The following is a 16,936-nucleotide window of genomic DNA, read 5'->3' on the forward strand; positions in this document are numbered from 1 at the left end:
CAGAAGTGGCCGAGTACCCCACTTACATGTCTCTTCCTCTGCTAGTGAAGTTCCTAACTTTGAGACCTTCCTGATCCTCCAGTAGTTTGATAAGAACCCCTCCTATATCTTCAAAATTTCTATTCATCAGGGCAATATGTCTCTAAGTATCAGTCATTTGCTTCATTTTAAAACCAACATTAACCCAAGAATCCATGATGCAAATTAGCTTCCTAGTATTTGCATTTAGTTTGCAATGTCCTATGTCCACAGAAAACTATTTGTTTGTCCTATGGGTAATACAGTGACCTGTTCCTTCTAGGGTACCTATCATTCAAACAAACTTCTGACATGTCATAGTGTCATGTCAGAGATTTTTATATATTTTTTTATTATTTTATTATTTTTTATTATTTTTTTGTTGGACCTGCGCCCTCACACCCGTGTGTTTGTGGTTGGAGGAATCGTTGCTCTATTTAATAGGCATTGCTGATCAGACTCAACCCCAGGACTGAGCCTGATCAGCCACTGTGACCCAGGCCCCTTTAACCCCACAAACCCAACAACCCGCCGTTACATACACCCTTCGCAAAAGTCTGTACTTTTTGTGGTCTTATTATGATGAATGTAGTATTAAGAGTTTGCCACTAAATGTTGCTGTATTGTGTATTAGTGTGTGGAAGCTGCACAGCTGAAGGATTGCATAGGGTAAGGGCCCTATTCCACAGTAACGATAATCGGCCAGATCGGCCCCATTTGGGCCGATTATCATTCGGTGAAATAGAGAGAACGACCAGCCAATGATTGTGTCATCGGCTGATCGTTCATTTAGGGCCAGACCTAAAATCATCGTTCCCCCACCGCGCATCGCTACGGTTGAATAGCGGTGCGCAGCGGGCGACCGACGATTTGAGAAGAAACAGCAGCATCATCATACATACCTTCTCTGCGCTGTCTTCATCCCCGAGTCCCGTGCGCTCTATCTTCTGAATGGCCGGTCAGCTGACGGAGCGCTCAGCCAATCACAGGCCAGGACCGCCGCGGCCTGTGATTGGCTGAGTGTGGCCTGTCAGCTGACCGGCCGTTCAGAAGATAGAGCGCGGGGGACCCGGGGAGGAGACGGAGCGGAGGACAAGCCCTGCAGCCAGGTAATGTATGATGCTGCAAGGGCATCGGTAACGATGTCCTTGCAGCCCTCGCTCAACGATCATCGGGCCGGGGAATAGGCCCAGTAAACGAGCGGCGATCTAGCAGATCGCCGCTCATTTACATCGTTGATTGGGCCCTCCTCGGCCCGTGGAATAGGACCCTTATTGTGTTTATGTGTTACCAGAATCTGTGGACCAGTAGAATTTCTGCTTTCTTCTTTCCTATCACCTCTCCTCTCTGATCTTCTGTTGCACTCTTTTCACCCAATCACAACGCACCCTACACGCTGTAGAGGAAGGGAGTCATGGGGGAGACAGGAAGAGTAGTCAGTCTTAGTCAGTACCCCGCATTGGTAGGACGCAAGACAGCACACTGTTACCAACCTTCTTACAAGTACCTACACCAAGCACTATGCAGTGTTAAACCTCTCAGGAGAGGTCTAGCCAAAAGATAACCTCAACCCACGCCGCGGACAATGAGAAGTCACAGAGCAGGACAGTATCCACTATAGAGCCACAGAGCTAGGAACAGATCCGGGAGGAGCAAAGTTGCAGTAGCCTATGAACTCCATCTCGCAGCGCGGGTGTCAGCAGGGAACCCTCAGCATTCTGCTCAACCCAGGTAAGAAGGTCTGGGGCCTGTGTCACCCATTAGTACGGTTCGGCTAACGCTAGTGGGCATAAGGTGGTGTGAAGAATAAAAGCAAAGGTCAATATACAGGCACAGGTGTTCTTCTCCTTCTACAAGTATTTGATTTTATCCTCCAACATCCCGGTAGAGCACATTACTACATGGGTTGAGACTCTCCCGGCATCCTCCTCTTTGCTACTCTACCTCAACACAACTCTACCGACACGACTATCTCCTACATTGCACTTATCCTACAGATCTGGTTGTCCTATGTTCAAGTCTTTATTGGAACTTTGTCAAGTGTATATCAGAGACCTTTTGTATTACCTGTTGGATATTTACAAGTAGTAAACCAACTCCAAGAGTCTGTGGTCATTAATCACCACCTACACAGCATACGCAACGCAACCTTGGGACACTTCCCCTTTCCGGGAGGGTCATTACACTACTCTGGCCACCTGTGACTACATCATCTGTGACACTATCCCAAGGGACCCGGTTGCAACCCGGCAGGACACTGACCACAGGGAAAAAGGGTACCAGCTTACGGTCTAAGGCTGCATTCCCACTTTCCGTGATCCTGGCGGATCACGGACGTGGAATGCATTTACCGGAGTCCCCCTGCGCCCGGACAGCATCTGCTATTAGATGCTGGGAGCGGGGGAGACTGTATTCATAAGCGCCACGCTGTACTGAATCAGCCGCACGGTGCTGTTACTACAGCGCGGCGCTTATGAATACAGTCTCCCCCGCTCCCAGCATCTAATAGCAGATGCTGTCCGGGCGCAGGGGGACTCCGGTACATGCATTCCACGTCCGTGATCCGTCAGGATCACGGAACGTAGGAATGCAGCCTTACACACTAAAAGCAGGCGTGCCATCACACCTGTGTGCCCACCAGGCACTGGCGTCACGTGACAACCCATTAAGGTCCGGCTGTATCTCGACCATCCACCACCGGAGTGGTTTCACACTACAACACTTAGCAAGTGACCGTCCGTCCCTCCGATATAACACCTTCGGGGGCACACCACAGGTATAGTGGGGTTCAGCCACTCACGTAGCAACACAGGTTTGGCAATTAAAAGGACGGCATGAATTAGAGGCGGGACCGATTTCAAACCCATGGTCTTAACATGTAACCCGCCTATAGATTGGAAAATTAGAGGCTAAGGCTCAATTGGTAGGGTCTGCTTCCAGTGTTTAGTCAGATAGGTAGTTATTTCTTGCCAGAAGGACTGGGACAGATTCCAGGACCATATGCCATTCCAGAAATCAGTCGCCGAAGTCCGGCATTTGGGACAGTGCAGAATCATGTCAGGAAAAAGTTGGGATGCTGGCAGGTTGAAACCGAAATCAGTGTGATGCATGACTTCCAGACTCTGTCCCAGCCCTCCAGAATCTTGTCACATATTTCCTTGTCGCCTAATTTACAGGCCCATTTAGCAAAGATAGTCTTTTATTAATAGACAAGAAACTATCATTTAAAGCCCTGTAGGTACCAGAGAGAGTCACTCCCCTAGGAGCAGGGCCCACATAATTATCAAAGTCATTCGATAGGTCAGTAAGTCGCTTTTTACAGAAGGAAGTGACCTGTTTAATGGCCAAGAAGTGACGTCTATCCAAAGAATATTTCGCTTGTATTTTCAGTTTAGTGACAATGTGCTGTGACAATGCCTTTTTCCCTCCATTCCCTAAACAGGGGATTGTCTTGGCCCTGAAGGAATTCTAGGTGTTGCCATAACAATAGCCTCTTAGACAAGGAATGGGAGGCCAAAGGTCTTGCGGACTGCTTTCCATGCCAACACCATGTCACATATAATGAGAGATCTCCGTAAAGGAGGCGGGAGGGCAGGGATTCTAGTATGGAGGCAGGAAAGAAGGGACCATGGAGCAGCCAGACCGACTGCTTCACAAGATTAGAATAGTTACTCGTATTATGTATCCAGGCACCCGTGGTCCGGCGCCCAGGGCGGCACCCGCAGGGAACAATTTTTTTAATTATTTTTTTTATTTCTTTACCCCCTCCGCCGCCATAGGCACTGGCCTACGGGTGCCTAGTCCCCGGCGGGGGGGGGGGAAATTGATGGGTCCGCCGGGATGTAGCTTTGGGGCCAGACAGCCTGTATCACAGGCCGGAAGCTCACAGCCGCAGCCCTGTGATGCCCAAACTCCTCTCCTGCTCGGCAATGACGTCACATGTGCGTGCTGCCGTGCAGGGGAGAAGTTTGGGATTGCGGGGCTGCAGCTGTGAGCTTCCGGCCTGTGATACAGGCTGTCTGTGCCAGAAGCTCACCCCAGACCCGAAGCTGCAATGGGAGGGGGGGGGAGGGCCTGCCCTGCCCAGCCCCTTTGTAGCCCCCCATAGTATAGACCCCCCTGTGTAGCCCCCCTAAGTATAGACCCCCCTGTGTAGCCCCCAATAGTATAGGCCCCTTTGTAGCCCCCCATAGGATAGACCCCCTGTGTAGCCCCCCAGTAGTATAGGCCCCTTTATAGTACCCCATAGTATAGGCCCCTTTGTAGCCACCCATAGTACAGACCCCCTGTGTAGCCCCTATAATAAAGGCCCCTGTGTAGATTACCATAGTATACACCTTCTGTGTAGCCACCCATAGTATAGGTCTCTTTGCAGCCCCCCTATATATAGTATGGGTCCCTGTCTAGCCCCCCATAATATAGACCCCCTGTGTAGCCCCCCCCCCCATAGTATAAGCCCTTTTGTAGCTCCCACCTTGCAGCATTTATGTGAAAAATGAAAAAAAAAACAAAACACACTCACCTCTCCCGGGTGCAGCAACAGTGTCTCCCTCTGGTCTGGCAGCTGATCTTGTAAGCTGATCTCACTGCTGCAGAACCGCGGTGCCCGGACGTCTCTGTTCCTGCTCGGCAGGGGACATGTGACATGATGACGTCACATGTCTGCCGCCGAACAGGAGAGAGGAGAAGTCAGGGCACCGTGGGACTGCAGCAGTGAGCTTCCGGGGCTGGTGTGTAGCAGGCTGTCTGTGTCGGAAGCTCACTGAACTTACAAGAGACCCGGCGGCCATGGCCCTTTAACGGCACGGGGGAGGGGACCGACCCAGGGGGCATATGCCCCACTTCCCCCTGGCCCAGCCCCTCCCTGCTTGTATAGCAGTATAGTAGGCAGTATAATGGTGGGCACCCAGCTTTCCTAGCATCTTGTATAGTAGTCAGTACAATGAAGGTCACCCGGCTTTTCAATCATCTTGCTTAGTAGTAAGGGTCTGCTAAGACTCTCTAATAATGATGCCACATGATTTGCTGTAACCTGATATACAATCTTTTTTTTTAAATGACATTTAGGCTAGGCACTTTTACAGAGAGAAATAGATTATATTAAACTGCACAGAAAATGTAAGCATTATAGACTTTTTGCTTTGTGCCCCTTTAAATCTGTCCAGGTTTACTCCTACTTCCTGCATAACTTAAGGTTTTCTCAAATATGTATCGTCCCCTAAACGAATGTAACATTTTAAACGGTGCCTTGTAAAGACAATATGGGTGTGTTGCTCTTCAGGTTTTGGGTAGAAAAGCCTGGATAGGTGTGGTATTACAGGGCGTGTACCACCCCACCCCCTGCACTGAAAGCCCTCTTAATGTCGGAGCTGTTCCTGCTGCGTAGCCTGTGCTGATTTTTTTTTCCAGACCCTCTGCTTGTGGCTCCTGCATCCATCAGTGAGTATTTACTGCCCTGTAACTCTGCTTGCTCTTTAAGTCCTGCAACCACTGTATGGTAATGACAGATTCGTTCTTTCTTAAATTGCACTGTATTCAGATTAGCAAATTAATTATTGCAACATATCTTGCTATTAGCCTGTAATTACTTCTCTGTAGACAGTAATATAACTGTAATCGTTGCAACCGATCTCCTTATTATTAAACAGGGAAAAGGGAACCGACATGGGGGTCACAGTGACCCCTATATACAAATGATGGGGGACAAGTAATTTAATGCATCAGAATGGGAGGTGTGAATGTCAAGCTATGAAACTGAAGGAGGGCAGGTGTGTTCTTTTACTTGTAGACTTAAAGCCCAAGGGGATTCTGCATAATTTAGGGAAAAAGAGACCTGAGACAGACTCTATCTGATGTACTGCCCCTCCGGCTCTTCGTGGCAATGTGCATGTTTTTTTTTTTTTTCTTTGGCAGTGTTCCTTTAAATGTATGAGGATGTGTGCAAATGGTTTAATGGTTGGTTTACATGTACATGCTACTACCTGTACTCCCACCAACATCAAGACAGTGATTCTTGTTTCTTTAGTAAGTTACCAAGCCATATGTAGCCACCTCTTCATACATAATGATGGAAGTAATAGCAGTGGTGGTCTTTCAATGTAGAGTGAGTTGTAAAAGAAAAACAAAAAAAAATGCAATTGCTATACTCTGCTACTTACAACAATGCAACTAGGCTGGGGTGTGGCAGACAATGTGTTACATCTGACCTACAGCTACATAGTGTCACCCCCACAAGGCAGGGACATGTGTATGTGTATTCCTCCCATGCGTTGCCTGTCTTTCGCTGGGATGGATCTGATAACCATCTCGGAGTCCTGACTGATTACATAACAGATGTGCTGGCGAGAATAATCACTGATTATATATAAAACATGGACTGTATTCATAGTCTAGATATTGGTTCAATGCAAAACACAGGCTTGTTATGGTGGGTTTAACAGGTATTTCTGTAACTTTTTTTTTTATTGCTCCAAATTATCTAAAGTAAAAAAGAAAAAGTATAATAGTCTCACTGAAAAGATCATATAATCTTGAGCCAATAGATATGTGCCTCCATGCAGTGCTGTGTCTCCATGGTAACAGACTACAAACAAAACCAACTGTTTCCTTGCTAACCTACTAAATTATAGAAATATTGAATAACAGAGGTCAACATAGTTGCTGTAGGCACTGTCAAAACATTTATGGGGGGACATTTACAAAGATCAGCGAACTCGTACTTTTTTCCCCAGCTAGATTTACTAATGCTGCGTTTACACTGAACGATTATCGTGCGAATTCGCACAATAACGATCGAATTCGAACGATAATCGTACGTGTAAACGCAGCGAACGATCAAGCGACGAGCGAGAAGTCGTTCATTTTGATCTTACAAAGTGTTCCAAAATCGTTGTTCGCCGTTTGCAAAAAATTAGCAAATCGTTTCGTGTAAACAGTAGTTTGCCGATTTAACCAATGTGTGAGATAGGCTTAAGCGATCGCAGAACGAATTTCCGTACGATATATATTGTGCCGTCTAAACGCTGACCATTATGAAAAAAAACGTTACTCCGACATCGTTAATCGTTCGATCGGGCCAATTATCGTTTCGTGTAAATGCAGCATATGAGCTGCACGCCTGTGAGCAGGCCTAAATCATGATAAAGTAAGCTGGGGAGGAGGCCACACCTCTTCCCTGCCTCGCCGCCCCCTCAGTGGCGCAGCCTTTGTAAATGTCCCCCAGAGACTTTAAAAACAGTTTTGGAGACTGATCAGCCCAAAGTTTACTAGTTGTTAGGGGAACTAGGTCTATAGGGTTTGTCTCCTGCAGCAAGCTGGGAAGAGAAGCATCTCCTGACTCTGAACAGTCACCCAAAAATTTTGACATCTTCCTAGGATTTAGAAAAAAAGGGAAAAATTGGCAGCAGCTCTATGCCTCTGTTCACACTACAAGTTGCTTGCTGGATGTAGCTAAAGTACAGACAAAAATACAAAAAGTGCAACAGCAACCCACAGATGCAAGATCTTACTGTATATACTCCCCCAGATGTACACATGATAAAAACCTGCTCTGTAGATATTAAAAAATTAGGATCTTGGTGAACTATTTGATCAGAGTGTACCATGTCACCACGTTAAGATGTCCTCAGAGACATGGTTGGCTGAATAAGCCTAAAACTGGGAAGATAGGATCTTTTAAATGATCTCTTTTTATAGCACCCTTGGGACATGGGTGTGGTGCAAGCCTAAAGGAGGTAGCCACACACACACACACCCCTATTCAACGGGGGGGAAAAAGGGAAAAATTGTCAGCACCTCTATGCCTCTGTTCACACTGCAGGTGGCTAAAATACAGACAAAAACAAAAAGTACACTCTGTTTGATCAAATAGTTCGCTAAGATCCTCATTTTTCAATATCTACAGAGCAGGTTTTTATCGTGTGTACACCGGGGGGAGTATGTACAGTAAGATCTTGCAATTTTTGTATGTTCCTAGGACATGTCAAAAGCTTTTTGAACGGACAGTGCAAATTTATGTCACCTTTAAAAGTAAGATATACATAAACATACTTTATAGGGTCGACAGTGCCTTTATCAATACAGAAGCTCAAGCTTCTTTTGTCGCTGAATGTTTATGGGTGTAACGGGTTAAATGCTACAGGCCCCATCCTACCCCTCAGGCTAAATTCTCTGCAGGTTAGAATGACTCATGTTCTGTACATTTTATGTTTTCTGTACTAGCGTATTGCAGGTATTCCCACTACCTTAATCAGATGGTGTCAGGGAAACTGGACTCTAAGGGGGAGATTTATCAAACTGGTGTAAAGTACAATTGTTTTAGTTGCCCCTAGCAACCAATCGGATTTCATCTTTCATTTTTCAAAGAGACTGTGAGAAATTAAAAGTGGAATCTGATTGGTTGCTAGGGGCAACTAAGACAATTCTATTTTACACCAGTTTGATAAATCTCCCCCTAAGTGTCAATTTGTTCTTTTGTCCTACAGAGTAGGAACCAGTTTTTCCAGCAGGTCCTCTCCTTATTTCCTCCAAAGGTCCTTGGATTACTTCAAGGGTATGTTCATATTACTGTATGCGCTACGGATTTTATGCTTTATTCAATTATTTGTTTATACTGACTCACCATAAAATCTGCAGTGTATACAGTATGTGTGAATATAACCTAAAGAGGACAGCTCTTTTCTTCTGACCTGTCTGGCTTAGCAAACCCATTAAATTCCAATTCTACAGAATGGTTTCTTAGAACTGTTTTGTGCCCTTCCATTGTTATTCCTCCTGGAAAGGTATAAATAAATTTATGTCTATAGCTAAACTTTTCTTTAAAATTAGGGATGGTCCGAACCTGCCGAGGTTCGGGTCCGTATGAACCTGAACTCTCGACGTCTGATTCCGCTGTCTGCCAGCTCCGTGCATCGGGTGGATACAGTGGGAGGAATGCCTGGAAAACTGGGATACAGCCTATGGCTGTGGCTGTATCTCAGTTTTCCAGGCTGTCCTCCCGCTGTATCCACCCGCTGCACGGAGGTGGAAGACAGTGGGAATCATTGCCGAGAGTTCGGGTTCTTACGAACCCGAACCTCGGCACCATTGGACCATCCCTATTTATAATATCTTTCAGGCCTACTATGGCCTTGTAAATTTGTCATGACTTCATCTAGATCATGTTATTAAAACTTTTTTTTTTCTTTTATTTCAGAAAATGTCCGATTTTTCGGTAAGTGTGAACATGTTCCTGTGACTTACTGCTTGTTAATGAAATATCATTGCATGGATTTATAATTTACAAGCAACATTGACTAGGTTACCCTTATACGCTTCTTTTTATATGTCTCAATGCTTTCCAAGAACTACACTCAACCTGCATTTTCCCTACTGGGGCTTGACTGATAGGGCTGTAGTCCTGGTTTTATCAAGGTTGCTAGTGGGGGGCACATAGTCACACACTGTGCCTCAATCACGGATCCCCATAATATTGTAAGCAATAGTCAGCAAATACATAGGAATTATAATCATCGACGACACCTCCATACCATTCTCTGCTAGAGCTGTTGCCCCCAAACCACCATGTCCCTTTAACCAAACCATTGCAGTGAGAGAAATGTAAGACACAACGCTTTGGGCCTGGGCTCTGTAAATGAAAGGAGTGGAAGATATCTAGAGTGCTGCAGGTTTTTTATGCTTTGGCTAAACAGGCATGATGGGAATTGTAGTTTTGTAACAATTAGAGTGCCATATATATATAGCTTCCATTCAGTGCACAATCTAGTATAACTGTTGCCCCCAGTCAGTCCACAATCTGTAAATGCAAAGCTTACTTTTTATTATGTATTATGTTATTCTTTTGTGATTGGCTTGTGTTATTTAACCCCTTAACGACAGAGGACATACATGTACTCCCTCAGTGCCTGGGATTTAACACAAAAGGGCGTATATGTCCAATCTATTAAAATAAAACAATATTGTTCATGCATCAACACATCCACATTTTAATTACACCTATTTGCAACCCAAAAAAGTTTTACTGTTAAAAAAAAGTTATGTAAACATGCATATCGTTGTATTCAGACTGACCTATAGAATAAAGTTAAAGGGGTTATCCAGCGCTACAAAAACATGGCCACTTTTCCCCCTACTGTTGTCTCTAGTTCAGGTGCAGTTTGCAATTAAACTCCATTCACTTCAATGGAACTGAGTTTTAAAACCCCACCCAAACTGGAGACAACAGTAGGGGGAAGGTGGCCATGTTTTTGTAGCGCTGGATAGCCCCTTTAACATGTCACTTTTACCGTAAAGTGCATTACGTGAACACCAAAACCCCCCCATAAAATTTTGAGGATTTTGTCATTCATTTTATACTAGATTGAAAGGCACTATTACACTTACAGTTAAAAGAGAAGATTGGGTGGGAATTGGCTGTATTTATGCTGCGTTTACACGTAACGATTATCGTGCGAATTTGCGCGATAACGGTCGAATTGGAACGATAATTCCTACGTGTAAACGCAGCGAACGATCGAAGGACACACGATAAATCTTACATCGTGATCTTTCATCAGGTCAGCAAATCGTCGTTCATCGTACGCAAAAAATTCGCAAATCGTTCCGTGTGAACAGTCGTTCGCCGATTTAACCAATGTGTGAGATAGGCTTAAACGATCGCAAAACGATCGCAGTGCGAATTTTCGTACGATATATCGTACCGTCTAAACGCTGATCGTTATTAAAAAAAATCGTAAATCCGACATCGCTAATCGTACGATCGGGCCAATAATCGTTACGTGTAAACGCAGCATTAGTGTTGCTTATCGAAAAAAAAATCTGCCACAACACAAGTCCACCATGATAGTATCCCTCTTAAATTTTTTCCCCCTTAAACAGCTCGATGATGCCGTATCTGGACAAGCCAATGCAAGCACTGTGAAAGCAGATCAAGGTGATCAAGGCCAAAACTATAACCCCTGGGGAGGCCAAAACCCTGGACAACAGGGCTTTCCAGGTCAGCCATTCCCAGGTTTCCCAGCACCAGGACAGGGACAAGGACAGCAGTATCCAGGATATCCAGCACCAGGACAAGGCCCGCAGTATCCAGGATATCCAGCACCAGGACAAGGACAACAGTACCCAGGATACCCTGCACCAGGACAAGGCCAACAGTACCCAGGATTCCCACCTGGAGGCCAGCAATACCCAGGATTTCCTCCAGCTGCTGGCCAACAGTACCCTGGTTTCCCAGGGCCAGGGCAGCCATACCCAGGAGCTCCTCAACAAACAGTACCTAACGTACCTTCTGGTCCACAGGTGAGTAACTATAAAAAAATAACATAAGTGTTTATATATACCATTCATATCTTCCTCTGACACAACAGCTGGTAGTGCGTTAGCAAAATGCTTTGTTTTAGGGTATAATGGTAGAAGGTAGAGATGAGCGCAATTCAAACATGCTCGAGTCTTATCATCCAGCATTTAAATACCGGTGGTTGAAGAAGTTTGATGCAGACCTAGGGAGTTCGGAATACAGCTTACGGCTATGGCAGCCTATGGCTGTATCCATGTTTTCTAAAACCCTCTAGCGCTCCCAACTTCTTCAGCCACTGGTAATTAAATACCAAACGATGAGGCTCGAGCATGCTGGGATTACACTCATCTCTAGTAGAAAGTATCATGCACAGTTATGTTTAATTCATCTTTCTTTTCCTTGTAGAAAGTGCCATGTGAGATACCTTTGCCTGCAGGATGTGTAGCAGGGATGTGCTTTGAACTTGAAGGCACGCCGACTGGCGATAGGTAAAATAGTGGTTATGTCTACGCACCTAATACATAGCCTCAGACCGACCTACAGGGGAGCATGTGTATCCTTCAGTGGGTTCCTGAGCTACAAAGCCACTCACGGTATCTCTGTGAAAAATGTTCAATCATCTTGTTACCTTACATCTGGTGTAAGGCCTTCTTCTCTTCTCCTAGACCCCTTGTGAACTCCAGATACATACTTCTCACCTTATCAGCCGGATGCCTCTTGCTATAGGCATCTTTTTCATCCAAGCATACCACAATACATTGGTCCACAATACAGTATATAGTAGAATCAAATATGCTATTTAAATGTACTGGCCATGCCAAAAACAAACCCCCATATGGCTCTGTCAGTAAGTAAATAGAAGATTAAATGGTCTTGGGAAGAAAAACCAAAATTAGCTGCAACATTTAGGGGTTACCCCTTACCACACCGTGTCATTAAAGTATCACAGGGATCCTACATAGTACTTACTATTACATCAAGGTGTTTGTGTGGTCAGATTACACAGCTAAGATGATATACAGTGGTGCATTTAGGTGTCATGTCTCCCTGTTGAAGCATTTTGGAATTATTATTTAAAGGGGTACTCCCGCAAATAATTCTTGCAAATCAAAAGAATTGTAATTTACTTCTATTAATAAATTTCAAGTCTTCCAGTACTTATTAGCTTCTGTATGTCCTACAGATAGTGGTGTAGTTTTCTGCTGCCACCTCCATCTGTGACAGGAACTGTCCAGAGCAGCAGCAAATCAGCTGCTGTATGCCCTGCAGTCTGGAGCGCAGGAGAGGTTTTTTATGGGGATTTGCTGCTGCTCTGGACAGTTCCTGTCACAGACAAAGGTGGCAGCAGAAAACCATGCGTCAGACTTGAAAGAATACCCCACTTCCTGCAGGACATACAGCAGCTGATAAAAAACGGAAGATTTGAAATTTATTAATAGAGTAAATTACAAATCTCTGCCACTTTCTGTGACCAGTTGATTTGAATTTTTTTTTATTTGCCGGAGTACCTCTTTAAGTTGTTTTCTTCTACAAACTGTGCCACACCTGTGTTTTGTTTTTTCTTTAATTCTCAACTTTTCATGTATAATAAACTTTTCAGAATTTTTATGTATAATAAAAACAGGCACCAGGTAAGGTGTGGTCAAAGATACTGATGTTGGGTTGACATGACATGAAAGATATATCAGTAAAACAGCCGATAATTGGCATAATATGTGACCTCCTAAAGTGCAGTAACGAACAGGGCCCCAGCCCACGCAGCAGAAGGAGACGAAAGGTAAAAAAAAGAGGGGGTGGGAGAGCGCCAGTGCTGGACTGTTGAGCTAGTAGGGTTTTCAACTCAGAAGTATCAGTAAACTGGTCCTAGTAGTACAACGTCTGGAATAAGCAGGCGGAACGGTGATACAGCTGTGACATCTTCCAGAGAGGAATTGGAGACATGATGTATGATATTAATAGTCCTTGTTGTTGCCCTGGCCTCATGGGTGGGCATGAAGCCAAGTTGGTCAAGATTAATAACATCTTGAAAGAGGGGAGTCAGATGTGAAGGCAAAATTTTAATAGTTTGAGGTCCAGGTTCAACAGCGAGATGTATTTACCATCTTTGAGGATCACTGTAACGTGTGTGCAGAGAGAATGAGGTAGCCGGGAACCACTGGTGAGAGAATTAAAACTGAGAGGAAATGGACAGAGGAGGGCGGCAAAAGTCTTATAATAGGGTAGCATGCAGCTATCACAGCTGGGAGCCTTACCAGAGGGAGATAACTTAATGGCCCATTCCGAGGAGGTCATGGGGGGGGCCTCTAAGGAGGAAATGGAATTGTCCGGCAGTGTGGACAAACCAGAGTTGAGGATATAAGAGGCAATTGAGGAGGGGAGAGCAAGGCCATTCAATGAACCTGTTCATTCTTTGCACAGAGGATGGAATCCGCCCATGCATAGAATGGAGTCTGACACGGGCATCTGCCACAGTCTGGGAGCAGATGCGAGCTGTGGAACGCGCAGCGGGTTTTCTGTCGCCATTCCTTAGTGTGCACGTACCCTTTCATAGTAGACACAAAGATGGAGATTTATCTAACATTGTGTAAAGTGAAACTGGCTCAGTTGCCCCTAGCAACCAATCAGATTCCATTTTTCCTTCCTCAGACTCTTTGGAAAATGAAAGGTGGAATCTGATTGGTTGCTAGAGGCAGCTGAGCCAGTTTCACTTTACTCCATGTTTGATAAATCTAGCCCAAAGTAAATGCAATTTGCTAGGACAGGGAAAACTTAATGCCAGAAAAGGTGGAAATAAGGGGGATACAAGACTGAGCACACTGAACAGGCCATGCCACACCTGTCTACAGGTCATTTGTGATTTTGCAACTCAGCCTCATTTACTTGATAAAAGCTGAGCTGTAACAGACAACCTCTAGAAAGGTGCAGTAGCGTTTCTAGAAGAAATGTCCCAAATGCAATGCTGGTTCCCTTTCACAATCCGAATACTCTACTACAGATATTGACCCTGATTTATTATTGATGTAAACAACTAGGTTTTTTTTTTTTTTCTTTCAGGTTTGCTGTTGACTATACAATAGGAAATGACATTGCTTTACACGTAAATCCCCGTTTTGATGAACACCCTCATGTCATTGTGCGCAATACATGTATCAGTGACGGTTGGGGACTTGAGGAGCGTGAATGTCCAAAGTTTCCATTTCAGCAAGGAAAAGCATTTAAGGTAAGAAATAAAAACTTCTCTTCTTCTTCTGCTCTAAAACAACTTTTTTTTAGAGTTGTTGCATTATCCTACTTGCTAATATGTAATCTATCCTACGTATGATTTATCCACTGTTGGGGATTGCAAGCAGGCTCAATCTTATAGCTTTGAGAAAAGTAAAAGGGAGTTCTTAGGCTTGTGATACTGAAGAATTAACATAAAGGCGTAAAGGCAAACCCCATACAGTTAATAGCAGCTTTTCCTGGTCCTGCAATTTGCTGTGGCTCAGTCCCATGTGAATGGGATGGAGCTGCAGAACCAATCACCAGCCTCCTAAAACCTTAAAGGAAACCTGTCATCCCCCGTGCCGGGGTGACAGGCTCCCAACCCCCTGTTAGATCCCCCTATACTTACCTCATCGCGCTGGGTCCCGCTTCCTGAGCCCTTTGGGTGACTGAGATTTCAGCGCCCATGCCCATAGAGAATGACGGAGCATCGGACTCCCCATTCATTCTCTATGAGCATCTGACTCTACTGTGAGTGCGCACCGGGCTTCAGTCACCCGACCGGCTCAGGAAGCTGGACCCGGCGCGATGAGGTAAGTATAGGGGGATCTAACAGGGGGTCGGGAGCCTGTCACCCCGGCACGGGGGGTGATAGGTCCTCTTAAAGTGTCACTATTGTTATAACTTTCAAAATCTAAAACTGTAGATGTGATAAAGCAAGTTTACCATATACATTATTTTTTTAGTTATGCTGTAAAACAAAGTTGTACTTACCAGAAATGCAGGTCCAGTCTCCTGAAGGCAGATTTTCTAACTTGTGCTAGTTGAAAGAAAAAAAAATAAAAAAAATAAATAAAAACAGGAATTCCGGCCAGTACAGAGAGACACGGTTCAATGTGTCCGTCAATCACATGACTGCCTCCTCTGTGAGTGCTCAGACGGGATACAAAGCACCTCCTGTTTTCTGACTTTCCTGATTTTTGAGAAGCCCGAAAACAGGAAGTGCTGTCTTTTCCATGATAACTAAAATTAAATAATGAATTGCAAACGTGCTGTATCACATTTACTGTTTTTGAATGTTATAATGACAGTGACACTTTAAATGGAACCAATCAAGAGAAAATTGTGCCTGTAGTTATAGCTACCGTGTGTATATTATCAGCATTATTCATATGACTCAAATGTACTTGTATTGTGCCATATTTAAATTATACTTATGTAGGCACGAGGGTGATAATCAGTGGTCATGGCTAACGTGAAAAATCTTTGTTAATCGCGCCTCTATGGGAGTGTTGACGCTACTGGCTTCTATGCCAAGAAGAGGCGCAGTTACCGAAGAGATGGAGGTAAGAAACAGAATCTAGCACTCACTGCATATACCGAAACAAAGTGGTTCTTTACCGACCTCAGATGAAACTGCAGTGAAAATGGCATGTGGGTGCATCTTAAGGTTACCGGAGAGGTTTCCCAGCAGTTGTGGCCACCAATTACCAACCTCACTGCCTACATGATTGGTTCCCTTTAAATAGAGACTCCTCAACCAGTAAATTATTAGTGCTACAAGTGTGCTCCCATTAATATGAAATGGATAACCTATCCTAATGAAAGTCTCTTCTTAGAGGTTCAGGTTTTATAACATTTTTTTTCTTTCCCTTAGCTTCAAATTCTCTTTCAACCAGACTGCTATAGAGTGGCTGTGAACAATGAGAACCTCTTTCAGTACAAGCACAGGCTGACCAACTTTGCAGGGATTAAATGTATATGCATTCGTGGAGACCTCACCATCTCAGGGGTGCGGATGACGATGGTGTAATAGGTGAAGACTTCCATAAGGTATCCGGAAAGGAAACTTCCAAGTGAACCCCAAGGACACACAGCTCTGCTGTTACACAAGTTTTATGAACATTTCGTAAAGCTTAAACTTTCAAATAAAATCTGTAGACATGAAAAAGTTTGCATCTATTCTCCTTTACAGTGTCAGGCAAATAATGTGCCCCCCCCCCCTTTCCCCAGCATATACGGTGGGATACTCAATTATATGAGCAGGAGAAAGCATTATTGCGACTACACCTAACACACATTTCACAGCTAAGTTAGTGTTTGCCGAGTCAGGTCCTTGAGGGACAATTGCACAAGTGTCATAAGAGTATAAGCCATACGCTAAAAGTAGTGTCACATAATTGATCATTCACTATACCACTATAGGGCAGCTACAATCTCCTCTTTACCTCTAAGAACAGCTTCAGTCTTGTCCATGTGAGCTCAGATAAGCACCAATACTGAATCTAGATATCATGCAGTTTCTAAAGAGGTAAGCTATCACCATTCTGAATAGGAGCCTATATAAAACACAACCCTGCCCCCAGGTTATAAAAATAGACAAGAATAAAAGATAAAAAGGTTTGAAATAGTTTACTGCAG

At 44.4% G+C, this 16,936-nt stretch overlaps 1 protein-coding gene across 1 annotated transcript; it reads left to right on the top strand.

Moving 5' to 3' along the window:
• Positions 1–7,154: 7,154 nt before the first annotated feature.
• Positions 7,155–16,466, top strand: LOC138770552 (galectin-3-like). Its single transcript, XM_069949656.1, has 8 exons — positions 7,155–7,162; positions 8,502–8,569; positions 8,746–8,798; positions 9,212–9,229; positions 10,894–11,313; positions 11,717–11,799; positions 14,366–14,531; positions 16,173–16,466. The coding sequence occupies exons 1-8, from the start codon at positions 7,155–7,157 to the stop codon at positions 16,326–16,328; spliced, it is 972 nt and encodes a 323-aa protein (XP_069805757.1). The 3' UTR covers positions 16,329–16,466.
• Positions 16,467–16,936: the final 470 nt, after the last annotated feature.

This window comes from Dendropsophus ebraccatus, chromosome 13 (genome assembly GCF_027789765.1).
Source record: "Dendropsophus ebraccatus isolate aDenEbr1 chromosome 13, aDenEbr1.pat, whole genome shotgun sequence".
NCBI lineage: Eukaryota > Metazoa > Chordata > Amphibia > Anura > Hylidae > Dendropsophus > Dendropsophus ebraccatus.